Below are 20,838 nucleotides of genomic sequence, written 5' to 3'. Positions count from 1 at the left end.
AAGGACTGAGGCATGTCTTGGAGGGTGATAGCAAAGGTGAAACTCTTATTTATTTTTGAATAATGCATATCAACTTTGCTAGAGGTACCACTGTTCTGTGCATAATGATACTGTTATAGAATTTCTTTCTTTTTTCTTTTTTTAACAGATGTTAAGAGATAAATTGTTGTGGGCTGGGACAGGCTGGGGGAGACTTGTTAAACAAAAGTTCTAATGTACAAAAAAAAAGCATAAGGTTTTGTATATGATTATCACATTTTTCAAATTTTTCTGGTAGCATAAGAGGTGGGGTTGGATGCAATATCGTTTCAATATGGGGATTATGGCACACATTTCAACAGTCTCTCCTGAAAGAGACATTGGTATAGTTATAGTAATTCATAGTTGCACTTGGTTTTACGCAGAAAAAAGTGAAATTTTAGGTTTTAGGCAGAGTTACATACTACTATTACTTCACAAACAGTTGTAGCATTGTTGCAACGTGATGTTACCACGTTTGTTGCTGTAACACTGAACAATTTCACAGTATTACTTGCAGATAATGTGAACGTCATGGCGTTTTTCCATTACATGGTACCTGCTCGACTCGCTTCGACTCTCCCCGCCTTTTTTGTTTTTCCATTTTGAAAAAAAAAGTACCTAGTAGTAGCGAACAGGTACTTTTTTTGTATCACCTCCGTTGAGGTTCCAAGCGAGCTGAGGCGATAACAAAAGGTGACGTGAAAACCTGCAGACTACTGATTGGTCGGAAAGAATCGTCACTAATCACTGCGTCATCAATGCTAGCGACGGACGGGGGTGCCCAGTTTTCTGCGGCGCCGCTATGACAACCAGCCACGCTCGCCTCACGCATGAGGCGGTACTAACCATGTATTCATGGGCATCGGAAAAACATTTTTCCCAGTGAAAACGTCATCATTCACGTCACTTCCTGTGGGAATCAGAGGTGGGAAACTGGGGCTAGATTTTTCTAACCGAGTTTCCCAGTTGGTGACGTGTTGTTGACAACTGACGTCTGATGTGGGCGACTTTGGTTCACTGAAAATATTTCAATGACAATGACAATAAACTGTTTATAGTGGACAAACACCTCTGCCAAGACACAGACATAACACGTTTCAGATTATTCATAAATAGGCCTATGTATGGAAAAACAACACCTTATCCGTATCCTTTCCCATAGGTTGTCCTGCAGATAACACAAACACACACCTGTCCATATGCTGTTTGGATGCTCACATAAGAAACAGCAGCAAATCTTTTGTTATTGTGGCCTCCCTGTTTTCACACACCTGATGCTCTCGGCTACGGCCAACAGTTGGTCATGCAACAAGTTGTTATGCCAAACGCCAATATCACAGAAGAAGAAGAACACGCATTCCGACCGTGTGAACGCTGGCAGTTGGAAAAACAACGTAATCACGGGGGCGGTCCCTGATATTCCCAGGTGGAATGAACGCACCAATAATCGGCAATGGAAAATGGAGGACGGGGCACCATGGCCGAGTCAAGCCCAGCTTGTACTAGCAGTGGTTAAAGGAGAACTCCGGGCAAGTTTTCCGTTAATCTTTAAAATTACCTATTTTTGAGGGGGGAATAAACTTAAAAATTTCGCGGCAAAAGCATGAACTGTCCTTTGGAGGACCTCCACCAGACCAGCAGGCGCCTGTGGATTGTTGTCGGCGCGGCAGGCGAGGGAGGCGGGGTCAAAGTAGAAGCTGGATGCTGGTCAGGACTGCTAGCTTGGCTAAGGAAACTACCACACAATTTGCCACTGCAGAGACAATATTCACCAACGACAGCACACAAAATGGATATTTTAATTGCATTTTGTGTTTGTTAAGAGGCACAAAGGCACTCTTTATCTTATGCCCCCATAACTGCCGTTTTAGCTGAGTGGGAGCTCTCGGCATTAGCTGCAGCAGCTCCGTGTTGCTAGCACCGATTCGGCTCGTTTTTTTTGCTATCGGCAGTACTTATATACATATAGCAATCAAGATTAACGGAAAACTTGCCCGGAGTTCTCCTTTAAGCGCCAGTTCAGTGGTTCCCAAAGTGGGGTGCTTCACACACAGTGGGGATGTGAATGTGGATTAATTTTGTTTTGTTTACCTTTGAGGGATGGGTTAAATGCAGAGAATGAATTTCGCTAAATGTATGTGACAATAAAGTACCTTTACCTTTAAGTACGGACACTAGTGTACACCGGTAAAACGTGTCCATTGTTTGCTTGTTTCAAACGTTTGTTAAGAAGGAAATGTGAATGTATCAGCAGAACTATATTTGATTGACAATGTGGAATTATCCATAAACCTCTGGTGTAACTAACTGGCTTATTTCTATTCATGACAACCAGTTATAGGCCACGGCACGTCAATAAGAGGAATGGCTCTGTGCCATAAGCGTGTAGAGTAAATGCACACTGGTTGCCGTTTTTTTAACACACTATTAGAAAATAAAACAAGGAGCAGAAAACGGACCTGCCGCTCCACCTTACAGACTCGACCCAGCATGCTCATGTCCTCTAAAATATCTCCATCAGACAGCAGCTTCTCCCGGATCTTCTTATCCAGAGGAATCTGGCCTTTCCCAAGGATCTGGTCCACTCTGGAACACACACACACACACACACACACACACGCACACGCACACGCACACACACACGTACAAGCATGCACACACACACACACACACACACACACACATACACAGACAAGCACATGCAAAGACAATAAGACATTAATGACAGAAGAAAGTGGAAATCCACGAGTCAGCCCACAGAGAGGAAGGAAGGTTGAAACTGCAACAGAATTATAGATTACCCCAAGCACATCTTCTTTTCCAACAAATACAGGCAAATGAGAGGTTAGACGTCCTCACTGGATGAGAAAACATTATCAAACATGTAAGGATGGCATGTTTCCCGAATGTGTTTCTTGTGTATTAAACAGTTTAGAGGTTGATACTGAATAAAGTCTTGTATTCCTTTAGTTTTACAGCACACATTCAGTGTCTTTGTCTCATTCAGCTCTTACAGAAACACTATTCCTGCTCAATCCAGTGAGGTTCAGCAGAATCTGGTTAATACGGTTTCAATTCAACACAGGGCAGAGATAAGCCAAAGCAATGTCATGCAATTGTAATGCCACCAACATTTTTGAGAAATAAACTATTAAAGTTTTGACAAGATCTTCCAACACCAAACTAGACTCCCATCTAAAAGTGTGTCTTTCTTGAATGTGTGTTTTTATACATTTGTGGTTTGCCATTTGATGTGGTCATACCAGACACATGCAATGTCACAAAAAGTGTATTAATTGAGCAAAACATTTGAAATTCCAACAAATCATGTGTTTTTGTGATTAGCCAACACTAATGAGGTTTCTATCCCAATTTAGTGCTAATTTGAACAGAACCAAACTCAATATATTGTATTTTTCTTGATTTTTGTTAGTGGATGACTTCATATTCAGGACAGGAAAAGACAGGAACATTTGTGAAAAAAGAGCAGTGCACTTCCAGGTCAATCAATTCAAAGAGGAAAGTTGAACTTTGTTTTATAATCCAGATATTTCCGTTTTTCTATTTTTTAACCCATTTAACCCCCATAAACGAGTACTAAAAAACAAAAAACGAGTTAACATTAACCTTTTGTTTTTTAAATTTGCTCATCGCTTTTGACCATAAAAAGGAAAAAACGCCTTGTGTTTTAATTTTTTATTTTGTTTTTTCAAACAAAAATCAAGCAACAACTTACTTTTTTTTTTTAAATACTCGTTTATGCAAGGAAAACCGAATGGTCAAATGGACCGTTAATGCATATGGTATGATTTTGGGTAAGAGTGTGAGTTTTTCCTCAAATTTTAAAAGTTCAACCTCAGTTCCTATATTTAAGTCAAAAATAAACTGTGTATTCAAAATACATTTACACACTCATCCCCACATATCCCCAATATAACCCACTAAAACCAAATGTTTTGATCCCACGGCCATTACAGCAAGAAATCATACATTATATTAGATCAAGCAATCAATCTAGAGCCCTGGCATCAAGTTTTTACCATTTTCCACCATATTGAGCCATTTTCTCATATTTGCCCTATGGAGCAAATACATGAGCATACCACCTCCTGAATTGAATGAATGAGAAGCGAACTGAACCCATAGGACATGTGAAGGATGGAGGGTGGGGGTGTTATTCTGACCCCTGGGTGGAGTTCTTTCTGCCCTGGCTGTAATAGACAGGCAGGGAGGGGGAGGAAAAGGTCTTGGCCCGGCTGCTCAGGGGCTGTGGGCCTACTATCATGTCCAGCCTGTGAGGAAAGCAAAGGGAACACACACACACGTAGAGGTATACATGTATAAACACGCACAGACAAAAAAGTGCAGGTGCACATATACACACATGCACACACATACACACCAAGATACAGACACGCTTTAAATTCACGTTTTGAATCACCAGCCATCATGGCTAGTACATTTTTCAAATTACTAGTCAATCAGATTTTTCACTAGCCATGTTTGTTTTTGATTTTTTCCTAATTAACTTTACTTTGATTTCAGCTCCTCTGGTTTGTTTTGCACCGTTCCGTTTGCCTTCTCGTAATCGATACCACACGCTAGGCACGTAGCCCACGTCACAACATAGTGTTCATGGGAAATGTAGGATTAGTTCTACAAGCAGTGTTGCCAGATAAATATTATGTTTCCAAGCCAAACACAAAAAACTGCCACATTTCTGACTTGTTGCATCGTTTCTGCAGCCGGCCAATTCAAACAGACGCAGTTTTGTTTGCTTCCTTATAAACTCATTGATACATTCCAGCGTGTTATCGAAAGCCTGCAGGAAGACTCAGCTCAATTTCTGCCATTTCTCATTAATATTCAACGAGCTATGCTGCTTGACTCTGACTGGCTAACAGCTAGCCAAAGAGAGCCGGCCTATCAGCATCCTTTACCCAGCACAACTGGGCGAACTCATGAATACTAATGAGCTCAGGCAACATGATGTCAGACTGACCAGCTTTTGTAATAGGCCTGATACATTTCTGCTTATTTCTGTTCAGTGGCTAGAGCTGACAAAGAAGGTAGCAGTTCATTTTCATATTCACAACATAACACAAACACATATGGACCTAATACAAGTAAAAACAGTTTTGTGTGGCAGGGCACTTTTAAAAAGTCACATTTAATATTCTAAAAATAAAAATATTTGAGTTTCGTTTTTAAAGTATTAAATATCGTTTACAATATTGTCTTACATTTCTTACTTGTCCTTTCGTAGGATTAAATAAATGCCGTAATGTCAAAGAAATATTTTGTGTGGGTTTCCTTTAATTTTTTTTTTAATTCACTTTATTTTATATTTTTAGTTTCATAGTATACAAGCTCTAAATGTGACATTTCAAATTAATTTTATGTTATCAGAGTACAAACACAATTTTCACAAAAATATTTAATTAAATTCAGGTAATGTTTCATGGTAAATACTGATATGACCATGAAGTTGGCTTTAAAATTCATCCTAGGTGGTATTAATAATGTCTTAAAAAGTCTTAAAATGAACTTGAAGAATCCTTGGGGTACTCTGTGTTGTCATGCACTGTGTGTGGCCTGTGGTCATTCCTACCTGGTCTGCAAACTCTTGATGCGACACAGCATGTCCAGGTGACCGGCAGAGTACTGTTCAATCACATCCTTGACATCATAAGGACGCAGGGTCTCCTTAAACTTCTTCTTGGCTACATGGAACTTCATTATCCTGCACAAACAGCAGAGACGTTTATATATCATCCACCAGGGGGAGCTCTTATACAGTCATTTTTTCTCCCTGAATCAGAATCAGAATTAGAATCGGAAAAGGATTTATTGCCAAGTAAGTAGCCCTTATGAGGAATATGCCTTGGTTGTTGGTTCATAGATAAACATATTTAACATTAATATGAAATAAACAAACAATAAATACAGAAACAAATACCATATACTACATATAACTATTTAACACTAAGAAAAAAGACGCTGTTTGTATAAAGCTAAACTATTTCACAGATTCTAGCTAATGAAAACACATTTAGTTATTTATTTCAGGTTTATTTAACAGGGACAATGCACACTAATAATACATTAAAAAAAAAAGTACAGTGTGCCAGAATTAGCCAAAAGGCTAAGACTAGACATGTACAAGCTGCACAATTGTTTTCCTTGTTTTATTAAAGTGTTTCTTCACACCAATGCAAACAGTCAGAACACCTGAACAATCACTACATTGTAAAACTACATTGTAGTTGTTGTTATTTTAGCGGTGTGCATGTAAAACCATCCCTCAAAAGCAGCTCTATGAATGTGCTGTATGCACCTGTGGAGCCTCCAGTATTTGACCAAATGTGTGAATTTCTGAGGAGAGAGGAAAGGATTGGCAAGCACAGACAGCAATACAACTGAGCTTGGCTTCAAATCAGAATTTCTCCAAAACATCAAATCTTCAGGATAATTAAGAAACAATCAATTTTATAAAAAAACATTAGGTATTATCTACTACCGTAGGACTTTAACTCTCAAAAACCAAGAAAATGAGCTTCATCAGGACTGTGTGGGTGTGGATTGATAAAGTGATCAAACAGCCTACCAATTATCAGATTTTAATTTAAATGCTGCTAGATGTAACATAAGCAAAATTGTTCCAACTTTGGAAAAAAAAATGGCAGGAAAATGGCAGTCTAACTTGCAAAAATCAATTAAATGGCAACGTTTCTGTAATAGACCTTCATCAGGCAAATAGTATGAGACACTGAAACCATTTTTAATAGGAAGTGGCTGTGGGTCTGCACCAATCACATTCTCCTCATGAAATAAGGCATAAATACATAACATTTGTTTACTACACATGGAGCTGAAAAGAAGTACAACACTTTATATTGTAACAATAACGAACCATCCCAAAGAAATCTCTATATATTAGATGGATGTGTATTTTCTGTACAATGATCTCCACCTGAGGAGTCCAGGTGAAGATCAAACAATCAGTGATTCCACGCCAGCACAGGTGCTTTATAGGAAATGGCATAGGGCGTGGCCGGGCAAGCCGGTGTATCCACGTACCGTAGAACGTTTAACCATGTATCCAGGTAGTTTAAAAAGCTCATGTTACTGTATTGTGCGAACAGTTAACTTTGTTTAATATTGTATGTGGCGTTTTCTTTTGCAGGGTGCAAATGTTCCACCTTAACAAGTTCCTTCCTGAGACTATTTTGCACTGGCACTGCATCCGGAGCTTAGCGCCACCCAAGATGATTGTAATTGGTTTAAAGAAATGCAAACAACCCAGAGCAATTTTTTCTCCATCCCAGAATGTATCTGTGATGTAGCCAGACGTTACTCCACAGGGCTGTAGAGATAAGGCTGGCAATGACTAGGCCAAAGCACATGCTCTATCACTTTACATAGCTTCGCAGTGTTAATGCTCGCACTAACCAGAAAATATATATTTGTCAGGTCACTTTAATCCCTGGAGCACGTTCAATCAGGAGAGCCCCAAGAAAGCAGGGGGTTGCAATCAGGGTTTGTTGCATGCAAGACAAATACAGTATTATTTGGAAAGAAGGAGGCTTTGACTCACCTGACAGCTCTAATGACAGCCTTGACTGAAGGCACCAAGTCCTCCACCATGATCTCGCAGTGACAGCCTTTCTCATCAAAGCCATCCTCCCCCGCCATGTTGGAGTCTGCTGCTAGGGAGAAACATATTCTATTTGTTTCTTCATTGATCAATTCAATTACATTTTATTGATAGTATCAAATCATAACAAGTTATCTCAAAACACTTTACACATAGAGTAGGTCCCAACAATTTAGCATTTAGTACAAAAACCTCTGACAGACTACCTTTTGTCACCAAGGACATTTTACTTGAATGCAAAAAAGAAAAAGAAATCTGTTCACTGTGAGGCAGGGACTCAGACTGTGCATTTACATGTGATGCATTAGTCTGACTACTGTCTGAAAACCCCAACTGACATGCAGTCAGTGATCAAATTCCTCCCACCCAGCTCTGAAAAAAAGCAAGATTTTATCAGTCTTTCCTGCATGGCTGTACACCAGGGATGTTTTTATTCTTCCAATAATTCTTTCAATGCAGAGTATATAATAAGTATCTGGGAACAGTGATTGATAAAAACATTAAGGTTGATGCCAATTGTGAAGCGTTTGTACTTCCTTAGGACATTCAATAGTAATTCTTTCAAAGTAGATGATGATGTCTTTATTTTATAAGTCCTTTATGGAATCTGTTCTAACTTTTGCCATGATTGCTTGGTATAGTAACCTGAACATCAGGGCACTTTAACACTGGCCTGATTGGAGCTGGCATAAATTACTGTCTACAGGTGTGTAGGCCCCACTCTTGCTAATCAGTTGACAAAGCCCCTGGTGGTGATGGCTCTGCATAGGAGAGTCGTTAACCACTAGCACTAGCACAGAGCAAACCTAGCACAGAGCAACCCTAGCACAGAGTAACACTAGCACAGAGTAACACTAGCACAGAGCAACCCTAGCATAGAGCAACCCTAGCACAGAGTAACACTAGCACAGAACAACCCTAGCACAGAGTAACACTAGCACAGAGCAACCCTTGCACAGAGTAACACTAGCACAGAGTAACACTAGCACAGAGCAACCCTAGCACAGAGTAGCATAGAGCAACCCTCGCACAGAGTCTAGGAGGCTCCGACAGCTTCGGTGTCACACTGACCACTAAAAAAAAAATCATTCCTATCATGGGCAATACAACTTTTTAACACTTCATCACTGAGTGTTAGATAAGACACATATACATCACAATACTGCACTGCAACTTGCACAAACAGGTTTTACTTAGATCATTATGAATACTATTTAAGTAGTTGTAAATTTGTATTCCCAATTTGTATATACGTTTGTACATTCTTTCCTTTGTATTTTTATTTTTTAATAGTTGTTCTTGTATTCTATACTATTTATTATTGATATTCTGTATATGTGCTGTGTGTCTGATATTTTGCTGCTGTAGCACTGAAGTTTCCCAATTTGTGATTAATAAAAATCTATCTAATCTATCTAATCCAATCTAACCCTAGTTTGTACCACAATTCTGGGTAAGAAAATGCAGCAAATCCATCAAAACACACAGCAGAAACAGAAGAAGCAGCAAAGCCAACAGCAAAAGCAACAAAAGCAGCAGAATGAGCAAAAACAACAAAACAAAAGCAGTCAACTTAATCTAAGGCAGCAGATCCAGGTCCTACGATACGATAATATCACGAGTACTATTGCGATTTGGAACATATTGCGATATTCTGCAATACACTGCAATGTACTACCTTTTTCAATTACCTCAAATGATCAAAACATCTGTGTTATCTACAAAGTAAAAACATACATTTCGTTTTTTCATCTCACTTCAGTTTGATTGCTGCAAATGGGAGTGTCAGCAGACAAACTGACCAACACTGTCATAAAAGTTACAATTCTCATATGCAATTTATATAATAAAAGATTGATACTTGGTGTCCATGTATCAATACAGTATTGCCACAGAAAATATTGAGATGCTCTGCTGTATTGATTTTTTCCCCATAAGAGCTGGACTGTAGAGTTTAACCAAATGCTGTAAAAGGCCTCAAGATTAGTGTATCTTGATAGATCTGCATGTGCTGAAGTGTGTGTGTGTGTGTGTGTGTGTGTGTGTGTGTGTGTGTGTGTGATACAATGAGTCAAAGCTGTGGTTATTAAGAAGATAATATGGGACTGGGATAGTGTGTCGCCTAATTTGTGATGTGCTCCATCAAGCAAAACATAGATTATTAAATTACAGTTTACTTCTTATTTCACCTATAATGAAAAGGAAAGGTTTCCCAACTTCTAAGATCTCAGTTAGCAAACATGTCAGTGACAGTGAACGATTTGGTTTTGGCTAGCTTTGTTATTGATTCCTCTACACCAGTTCTCGGGGGTTGGATGGTCGGCCAATACTCCACCATACATGAAGTGAAACTGGGAGGTTCAGTTATGTCATGCTTGGACTTAAAGGAATAGTTTGACATTTAATTTGCTTTCTTGCTTAGAGTTCAATGAGAAGATATCACTCATTTTTGTTAGTTAAACCTACACTGAGTAATGTTTTGAGTTGATTCTTAGCAAAGACCCCTTTGTTCTTTCACAAATATGTGCTCATTCATGTGTAATAACTTCCACCAACTAATAAACGTATTCTCGTAAGCGTAGAATTTGACATTCAGAATCTTTCAGAATACATACAGGCAAATCCCTATCCCCCTTTCATGTCTATCCACTGTCACTATAATAAAGGGAAAAGCCCCAAAAAATAATCTAAAAAAAATACGACAACGTGACAGGCAAAGCAAAAAGACCAAAGTTATTATTAGAGTGGCTAGAACAGCTGCGTATAAATGATGGAGATACTAACAGCTAATTTCGGGTTCGGCCACCGTAGCAGTTGAAACGTAATCGGAATGGGAAGGGCTAGAAAGTAATATTCATTTGGTTGTCATATACAATTCAACTGCTAGATGGGAGAAATTCTTACACGATGTACTGTAGCTTTAAATATGAAGATACACCCTTATTACACGGCTTTTTCAGTCTGTTATTTCTGAATAGCAGACCTTTGCTATGGACGCAGTTCTGATCATAGACGCTGGAGGTCCACATACATTAATTCGCAAATGGAAGTTTGGTAAATATAACCAGCTTTGGCAAAAATAAATAGCTTTCTGTTCCTCCATCAGGAAACACCATGGAAGTTTTTTCTAATATTATGTTTTATATATTTGGAGAGCATGAAACCTTCAATTCAAACTAAACTTGGCTCTGTCCAAAGGTTATAAAATAGCAATTTCTTTTAGAAGTTTGACTGAATAAAAGATGGACAACATGACAGCTCCCAAAAGTGAAGCCAAAATATCTGGATCGCCCCCTGGTGGCTGGCTGCAGTATAGGTCATAAATAGTAAAAGTACATGTCAAATATCTTATATCTTATCAAGTTTGTTCAAGTGTCAAATTTTTTCTGATCAGTTTGGTTTTTATTAGTTATTTGCTGCTATAAAAAGGGGGTAAAAAGTCATTATTGACAGCTGTGACTGACTCGCGATTGGTCGGAAGACTGTCCTAAATTCAGCTAATATCTCCTCACGGTCACCTAGCTCTCTATTTTCTGTGCGCGCGGAAAGAAAATCCATAGTTAATACACAGCCCTGGCTTGTAAACAGAAAACAAACAAAGTAGTGCACGAGCCACATAACATAGCTGGGGGGCGGAGCTTCTGAATGGGGGGTTGTATTAGTTTGCAGTTGAGTTCAAATATCAACAGTCTTTGCTTACTGCACCTTTAACTACTCAAGGTCAATGCCTAACCTCGACCAATCAGGCTTTTTCATAGGGCGGGTCTTGCCTAGAAACCAAGTGGGATCCATAATGACGCGACATAGTCACTCACCATCAGTGGTGGAGCGTGACTGGCTCTTAAGGCGGAGCGAGGGTCTGAAGCGTGTGCGGTCGTTGAAGCTCCAGCTCTTCTGCACCTTGGCAGGGCTGGTGCCCTCTGTCCCGGCATCAGCCACCGGAGAGCGGCGGTCGTTCACCGAAGACGTCTGCCTGTTCTTGATGCTCTGACCTCGAGGGCTCGCCATCCTCACCCGGTCCTTGAAGCTCAACTTTTGACTGTGGAGTGAAATGAGGATGAAGAGTGGAAAAGAGGGGGGAGTTGGAGTGGGGAGAAGAGTAAGAATGGAACGATGTTATGAAGAGGTGGAATGACAGATAAAGACATGTTAATGATGTAAGGTTTAGGGCAACACTACAAAAAAAGACTTTTGGCATGAATCTGTTTCTACACAATCTCTTCATATGTCTTCATTCAGAACTGTATCTACTAATATGAGGGTGAAGGGCTGCAGGACAAGATGAAGACTAGCATGCATTGCAGCAGGTGCTTTACACAAAATGCAAGCTCAGGTTGGGTATCATTCTTCGACTGCGTGGTGTAGTGTGTGCCTTGATGCGTTCACATTCTTTAAATTGGACCCCATTGACCCATTGACTCTCAATGACATATTATCATTAAATGGTTAAATGTTGTTACACTTTCATTTGTGCTTATATTATATATGTTGTATACCATACCCTACAACAAATCCCCATTCAAAGCTATAGTATTATTTGCACATACGTTCCATGTAAAGTGCCATGAAAGAGTGAGGTTATGGAAGAAAACAGATGAAAATTACTTGTTGTAAGGGAAGGAACAGGACGGTGAAGTGTAAAGAAAGCAAGGGAGTGGCTGATTTTCTGGTTGTGCGGCTATATATAATGACTGCATGCAAAGGCAGTGCACAGGCGTCAAGGCATGGCTCATTTAAAAGTGGGACTGTATTTTCAATTGAATATGAGTAGTTTGACATCAAAGAATAAGGCTCGTATATAGTTTTGTTACTGTCAGCAAATCAAATGAATGGATCAAAACCAACAATGCGTTAGTCGGTGTTCAACCTTTATGTGGCACCAGCTCATTGATTCTTACTGAATAAGTGTCATTTCCCAAACCAGCTCGGCACTACGTTTTGTCAAACAATTCTTAAACAGGAATAAAGGTGATTTTGTAGGGGATTACTTTCAGCTGTGAGTTAATACACATTTGGTGCTCTTGTGACAATATACTTCAACAGGACAGCTTTTGATTGAGTCAAATTAAACTGATGTGGACATGTCTATATCCACAACGTTCCACTTCCGGGATTGCTCCGTTGCTGCCGGGAATTCTGCCAGATGTCCTTCTTTTTTGGCCGGATGTCCGTTACCTTACACTTTCTTTGTGTTGTAATTTTAAACTCTGGTGGATTTGTGAGGACTATGGTTAACTGCTCCTCAGATCTCTGCAGGATAAATCCAGACAGCTAGCTAGACTATCTGTCCAATCTGAGTTTTCTGTTGCATGACTAAAACAACTTTTGAACGTACACTTGGCATTGGCTACACAGCAATCCTAGTTAGGAGCAATCCATTGCTGGTTTCGGTCTTGTCATTGGATTTGTTGACAAGAAAAAATTAAAAATGTCACCAGACTTATCTTTGATTGTGTATATAGAGGCACATGATGTGTTTGAGTGGCCAGAACCGGAGTACCATAGAGTTTAAAGTTTGTATCTGAGATACGGGGAGCACAGTGTGATATGTAGTTGAGGTGTAACACCAGGAGCTGTGTGAAGAAAGAAATTATGGTGGTCTATGACGTATAATTATTTTGATCCCTCTGTAGTCAAGAAAAAGCTTGCAGATGTTCATTATTTCACAGGATACTGCTACTGACAATGAAACCTGGTACAACTATTGAGAGAGAGAGAATGTAGTTAAAACCAAAATCACAACAGGCAGGAGTAGCACATTGCTCAGGCAAAGATCAAACAAAGGCAGATAGTGTGTTACTGTAAAGGCGACGGATGTCTCCCTGCAATATTTAGTTACTCTGTCCTCTCTGAGGCCGCACAGCCTCCTACAGATACCCATGCACCAAGAATTAGTCAGCATTCCCAAATAAAAACGTCATGTAACAGAGGAGCAGAAACGCTGTGTACCTATGTTTCCGAGTGGTACGCCTCCTCAGTAGCTTCTGTTTATTACTAATAATTTTACAAAAAAAACCAAGGGGAGATAAACATATGGTGATGTGTTACATGATGCACAACCAGAGAGAAAGTATTTACCTCTGAATGTTTTGTGAGGTGAAACAGAGCGCTTTCCCCCCCTTTTTTCCCCTTGCCCTTTTTTTATTTAACCATTCTTTCTACTATTTTCTTTTTTCATGCTGCCTTACAGTAAGTCAACCTGTAAATGAAATTATCCTTAGTTAGACTAAATGTTTGAAGGCTACGAAGTACAAAGTAATAAAGCACAGTGTCTGTTGCTGCTTTCATTTGTCGACCACTGACATTTCCAAGCGGCAGAATGGAGGCAATTGAACTTAGTAGGGGAAAATGAACATCTACAGCACCATTTGAAAAAGGCTGCAATTTGGTGACTCACGCACTTCATGTCCCCCCATTTAACTATGTGAATTCAGCTGGGCCATAGCAACAAGTGCCTGAGTCACCAGTGTGAGGCCAGTAACCTTAGACAGACACTTGTGGGTTCACAGAGGGCATAAAGATGCAGAAGTTGGTTATAATTTTTCATTCATTTTTTTGTCCTATAGCTGTTTTATTACTGCACTGTGATATATTACTTGGAAGATCAATACATTTGATCTAGTTAATAAAAAAAGTAAAGCAGCTCCAGTTGGACTGTACCATGTGGCTTTTAATTTCCTCTCTGGTTCAGCAGTGGAGATGTAAATAGAGTCAGTGGTTCGCAAAGAAAAAAACAAAAGGTGGAGGCTGGAGCTCTCCTGCCTCATTCTTAAGACATGCTAAAGATTGCGTGGGATGGATTCCGCTCTTACCTGTGTGCAGGCAAGGCTGATTCCCTAGAAATTGGTTATTTATTTAATTGATTTGTCACACGCTTTTGCTTCCTCTGCAATGTGGTATAGTTCATATATGACACTTGGCTCAAGGGAAAAACAGTATGACTAGTTGCTCAGGTGGTTTTCAGAGAAACATTTACTTAGTATTTCATAAACACAACATATTACATCACTCAGCCCTCACTGCCCTGCATGCTGTCCCTCCCTTGTGATTAATATGAAGACAGGCTCCAACAAAGCATATTTTCTAATAAGAGCATGATAGGTAGATGAGGCAAAAGGATGGTTAAAAAGTAGGGGAAAGTATGTGTGGGCATGCGAGTATGTGTATGGTTGCTTGTATTTGAGAGCCTCAGCATGCGCATGTACTGTATGTGTGTTTTTTGGAGAGAAGAACCAGTGATAAAAAAGAAACATAGATGAGAGCACAAAACGTTAACATAAAACAATGAGTCATACAGAGTGCTAGTGTAAAAGTAAAAAAATTAGAAAGTCTACATTTCATCACCTGCAGCCTTTAATACCTCCTGACTTCACTCTCTCTGTGACAGTGCAGTTCACACAGAAGTGGAGCAAAAGGAGTATTTAAGTGTATTATGCTTTGTACTGATGATTGTCCTCCATATAGGGCTGGATATTGTTAAAAAATATTTTTTAAACTAGTGGTGATATGATACCTTATAGTTTTTGTACAGATAGCAAAATTGTGTTTTTTTTGAGTCCTTATTTTAAAGTTGCATTTTTCAGTATTTTTATATTAAAGGGATACTTTAAGGAACTACTTTTTAATCCAGATCTGTGTCATCTTTGTGTGGGCAGTGTTTGCAGATGAACAGTGTTTGGCTTCCCTCCGTGGAGCCAGTGCATGGAGCTTGGAGCAGCCGAGGTCTGCCGAGATCCAGTGGATTTTAACAAACCTCCGTGAATGAAATCTAAAACACTGTTCATGTGCGCACAATGCCCACACTGCCATGACACAGAGCTGGACTTAAATCAGCAAAATGCGAAAGTCTGTTCCCGAGTCTGTTGCTGTGTGAGTGAGTGATAAAGTTACACCATTGGTCGGAGTGAGTGATAACTTCGGTTGAGTTGTTTTAAAATGAATCGGCGTGCACAGTCAGCTGGTAAGTCCTCTGCTTTTGTTGATCAATCATTTCCTCAGTATGCTGTTGATGTTGCTGCCACAGGTGTTTTAATGCACAAAGTGTGTGTGTTTGTGGTTAAGTTAAAACTCAAATAACAGAAAGGAGGAAACACTATGAAAAAAGGAAAAATCATCTTTAAAATAGAACTATCTCGAAGTAGGGAAAGGAAACGATGACAGTGGAAGTTAAGTTTCACGTTCAGTTTCTGGCTGAGATATTAACAGCGGTGCACTGAAGAATGTAGACAACAAATAAACTGTTTGCTAACACATTTGCTCCAAATTTATAAAGTGATAATATGTCAATGTTGTGTTTACACAATGTTGCACTGCCCCCTAGAGGCCACAAAACCGAATACAGTATATGCAGGTTTAAATTATATAAAACATGTTTTTCTACAAAATCCTTTCTTTCTTTTTACAAAAGAAACCAAACTTCTAACTAAGTGTTCTTATACACAAGTATTCACACAAGACCTTTGTTTAAATATAAATTGAAAACAGAACTATCCAAAAATTTAAAGAACGTTTTTTACTCAGTCAGTCCCAGAAAAGTATTTAAATTTGATACTCAGCCCTATGGAGCATAATGGAAGACCTGGAATGTTCAGTGAAACAGCAGTTACAAACCTTGTGGTTGACTCTCCCTGCTCCTTTCTGGAGTTGAGATGAGAAGAAAGCAAAAAATATATATTAGAAAGCATCTTTTTATAATACTTCAGTGTCAATTGTGCTTTAAGGACCATAACAATGCTTTTGCATGTTGCAGCCCATTTATTACAAATCACAAAGACTTACATTACAGCTAAGCATGTTGCAAACCGCGCTGCTGTGTATCAGACATTTGAAAGCATTTTTTCCATTGGCTTCCATTTAATTTCATGCAATATAAATATATGTTATATATATATATATATATATATATATATATATATATATATATATATAAATATATATTATATATATATATATATAATATATATATAATATATATATATGCAGACTCTTGAAACTTGATAAAGTCATCTATTCCAAATTGGTTTGGTAGTAGCATACTCGTTTTAAGTAGAAGTAGTAGTCACTTAGGATAAGTCGGGCAAAGCTAGAAAGTGTGATTAAAAACAATCTGCATAAATGCATGACATTAAACATCATTGGTTTCCTTATTCTACAATTTAAAGTCAGTGGCTATATATTATAGTTTTAAAATGGTGATTTGAATGCGCTTGATTTAAGAGGCAGCTATGTGGGGATAACCCCACACTCAACACAATGTTACATGCCCCGAGTGCTGGAAAACAACGATACGCATGCCCAAAGCCTTTGGCAATTAAAGTAAATGGCACAAATGTGATGCTAAGTGGGGCTGATTGCCTGTTGCCCCACTGCAATTTGATTGGCTATTTGCCCAGTACTGTTGTCGTCATTGGCTTGTGGTTGGCAGAAGATAGTATTTATTTTAAACAAGATAAAAACTGCGATCTCCATGAACGATGTGGATTATCTTCTACAGTACAAATTAGAAATTCTGCATTTTGAAGAAAAACTTGACATTAAACACCTCTGTGCCCACCAGCCAAGGGATATTGTTACAATATAACTAATTTGATGTTCATGGCAATGGATTACAGGACTCAAGCAAGTTTAAGAGTCTGCTGCTTTTCAGTTACAAGAGTTGTAATTTATTTTTTATATTGTACAGAAATGGATGGAAATCAATGGATGCATCTAGATTTAGGTTAAAGGGAAGAAAATGGTATAGCTTGAATTCAAAAAAATGTTTAGGTGTATATGATTTGCAGTTAAGGAGCTAAAACCTGCAAACACACTGCTGTGGTCCACTAAATTAGCATGATAGAAAGATTACTGAATTAAGGGCTTTGTCAGCGACCGTTGCAGAAGCATTCCAGGGGAAAAAGTCCTTAACAAACAGCAGGCTCACTATACATGCACGTCAATGTAGACTATCCAGGCAATCTAAGGAAGCATTTGCAACAAGAGATTATAGTGACTGAAGATCTGTTCACTTAATCACTTAAAGCAGTGTCTTTGTAATCAGAGTATGTCTTTTGTACAGTTAAATATGACTCTATATCAACATAGTATATGCCTTGCAGATGGTTTCCCCAATATTTCCAGTCTCCATAGATGGGTTTAGAAAAAAACTGATATCCATGCTTAATGCCCTGATCTGTCAAAATTACAAAAAATAATGGGTGGAAAATGTTCAATATCCCACAAAGGAACCCTCCCAGTTAGCTAAGAGTGCAGATTTAGCTAGCTAGCTAGATCTGGTCAGAGCCATGGATAAGATGGTGGTTAGTTAGACATCTAATGCATGGTATACATATCTCATACATGCTGACATTACTAATATAATATCCAGAATAAGCGATGTTCTGTGCTCTTAACTTGTGGTTAACTAATGATTGTAAAGATGTACAGAGAATATGTTTATGGAATTTAACATTATCTATCTAACAGGGACGGGCTAGCATGTTTGCCCAACGGTTTTGGAAAAAGTTATTTTCAAAGCATGGCCTATCGTCTGCATTGAGCTAGCGAGGGTAACATTAAACACAGAGACATGGCCTGAAAACTGCTATGGTTTTGGTTGTGTCCTCTCGTGATAATGAAGGACCAGGTAAAAACCCTGCAGTCATGGGGGGTAGCTGTAGCTAACAAAAGATATTTTGTGGGGAATTAGCCTTTCCAGAGCTGGCCTCCCTACGTGTAAATGTTCCACCAGTACAAGTTCCTCCCAGAGACTATTTTGCAGAGCCACTGTCCAGAGCTTAGCGCTGCCCAAAACCATTGTGAATGGTTTAAAGAAATGCAAACAACCCAGAGCCTATGTGTGACATGTTAGCTAGCTATAGCTGACAGATGTGTATCAAGAAGTTTTGGAAATGTGAGGATGAGAGAAACCAGAAACACAATTTCACTGTTTTCCAGCAAGTTGCTGTATTGCTAAATAGTGTAAATAACCTTACGCTATCATGACATTGTGGCAATATGTTGTCTACCCCGATGCTGCACGCACATACTCGACTTGTCAAAGAGCCGTCTATAGTGATATATACTGTGTCTTTGTGTATGCACGTATTTTAGATAACTCAGCTACCAAAGCCACTGACAGACTCAAGTATATGCACTGTACCTCTAGATTACTCAGGTCATTAGTGCTTAGTGGCCACCCAATTTAAAGAGTGAAGTGCTGCAAATTCAAAAAAGTTTAATTGGCTCATTGAGGCCACAATTGCCATCATAAATAGATACTGAGATAATGCTGAAATTGCTGCCTCAGACCCTCAAAGTAACATCAGTGAAAGTCACTGGCCCATTGTTAAATACAGAGAGCCTGACTTAGTGTGAGTTCAGTGAAGGGAAACAATGTAATTTATATAATAGCAACAAAAAATTAAAGGTTGTTAAGAGATTTCCTAGAAGACGGCGTTCTATTAATTCGCGCAAGCTATATTCAAGCAGTAATGGAGCCTGGAAAGGATCAGTCTTCTTGATGGATGTGAACCAATTTCTCATGAGAAAAAGAAAAATGTAAAATCAATGCATATATATGTTCAATAGAGAGAGCAACACGGATACATTAAGCAATAAGACACAAAAAAAGTGAAAACCTGAATCATTTTAAAAAGATAACCACAGCTATACACAATTGTAGTGAAGGAAAAAAAATGGCTTGAGTGGCACAGACACCAAATACAGACACCAGCTGCCATAGTTGTACCTACTTTGTAGGGCTGCAGGTATGCAACGCCTTCAAGTGAGGCTTCCAGGTAGCAATGGAAACCGAGTTCTCATCAGCCGCATAACTACGCCAAACACACTGCATGCAGAATACACAAAACCGGGAAGAAGAAAAAGGTACAAAAAAAAAAAAAAAAAAATATAAAGGATAAATGGGAAGGATAAAAAAAAGAAGTAAATACAACAAAAACAAGGCAGAGGAGGGAGTCAGAAGGAAGAGGAAGAAGAGGATGAGGAGAATAGAAAAAAACAAATGAAATAGCTGATTAGTGAAAACCAAACAACAGGAGTGTCACGTCTGTGGCTGGGCGGAGGTCAGGCATGGATACATGCCTGTGGGAAGGCAGGAGGCTCTCATAGTGCCGCCAAGTGGCATCCAGGTAGGGCTTGGTGCTGTCGGTGGAGTAATAACGCCACGCAGCCTGGTACAACATTGGGACGGACAGGATGTGGAGAAGGAGGAGACAAGAGGAGGTGGAAGTCAGGAATGGGAAGGGGGTGGGTGGGGTAGAAAATGGAGAAGCATGTGGGAGGAAGGAGGGTGAGAGAGCAGAGGATGAGAAGAAAGTGTACAGAAAAATATGAGGAGGACAACGTGAGGTCAGCGCCGATAAAAGTCAGGGTGAATCAAAAGGTGTGTGTGAAGCAGACAAGAGGGGGATGGCATGAATGGGTTTGCCCAAATGGTGTTTCTGGGCTTAAACTATAGACTGTAAAAATGGTGGACATAGCACCCGTGACATCACCACTTGGTTCATGGACTGCCGTTTTAAAGTCTCGAATTTGGCGATACGGATGTCGCCATCTTGTTTTTTTTGGAACCGGCTGGAGAAATTTTTGACGAGAGGGTGGAGCTGGGGAGGATGACGCAACCAATTTTTTAATCACAGTACCATGGCTAGTATTGCTATGCCCAGTGTTGGGAAGGATACTTTTAAAACGTATTTTGTTACAGAATACAGAATACATGCCCACAAATATAATTTGTATCTCAATCTGAGTAACGTATTCTGAATACTTGGATTACTTCAGGCTTACTTCCACATTGAATTGCGTTTTATAAGTGTAGGAATGCGGCTATCACATCCAGCTTACTAAACAGGCCTATAATGGTGTGTTCTTTTTATTCCAACTAGCTGAATGTGTACCTGAACAAGCAGACAGATTATTGTATTGGTAGTCCCGAACTGCATACTACAAAAATCTAACCGCGGTCTAAACTACCACAAGCTAATTTTAGCTAACGTTAGTTAGCATGTCAAACGGGGCTAGTCAGTCTTTAAACGGCTCTGGAGCTAGTAAATCAGCACCTAGGAGAATGTAAAGTCGCACGTCAATGTTAAAATAGCAAGGTGACCAGTAAAACTACAGCAGACGACCACCCTTGGCTAATTAAAAAATAACTTACTTTA

The 20,838-nt window shown here is 39.3% G+C and overlaps 1 protein-coding gene across 8 annotated transcripts in view; it reads right to left on the bottom strand.

The window, feature by feature from the left end:
• The window catches only part of LOC114565998 (potassium voltage-gated channel subfamily KQT member 5), a 202,048-nt gene that overhangs the window by 4,834 nt on the left and 176,376 nt on the right, over window positions 1-20,838 (bottom strand). For 3 of the 8 annotated variants that reach the window (XM_028594341.1, XM_028594354.1, XM_028594383.1), the window contains 7 exons: window positions 19,411-19,505; window positions 16,289-16,315; window positions 11,494-11,717; window positions 7,619-7,730; window positions 5,633-5,764; window positions 4,206-4,313; window positions 2,481-2,607 (listed from right to left, as the gene is read on the bottom strand). In XM_028594341.1, the coding sequence (XP_028450142.1) occupies window positions 2,481-2,607; window positions 4,206-4,313; window positions 5,633-5,764; window positions 7,619-7,730; window positions 11,494-11,717; window positions 16,289-16,315; window positions 19,411-19,505 (825 nt within the window). Of the gene's footprint in view, window positions 1-2,480; window positions 2,608-4,205; window positions 4,314-5,632; window positions 5,765-7,618; window positions 7,731-11,493; window positions 11,718-16,288; window positions 16,316-19,410; window positions 19,506-19,759; window positions 19,849-20,838 lie in introns of all 8 variants that reach the window. The other 5 variants (XM_028594369.1, XM_028594377.1, XM_028594346.1 and 2 more) reach the window with 4 other exon arrangements.

The sequence above is a fragment of the Perca flavescens genome, chromosome 2, assembly GCF_004354835.1.
Source record: "Perca flavescens isolate YP-PL-M2 chromosome 2, PFLA_1.0, whole genome shotgun sequence".
NCBI lineage: Eukaryota > Metazoa > Chordata > Actinopteri > Perciformes > Percidae > Perca > Perca flavescens.
The sequence above is the reverse complement of the archived record's forward strand: the minus strand, read 5'-3'. Positions and strand labels throughout refer to the sequence as shown.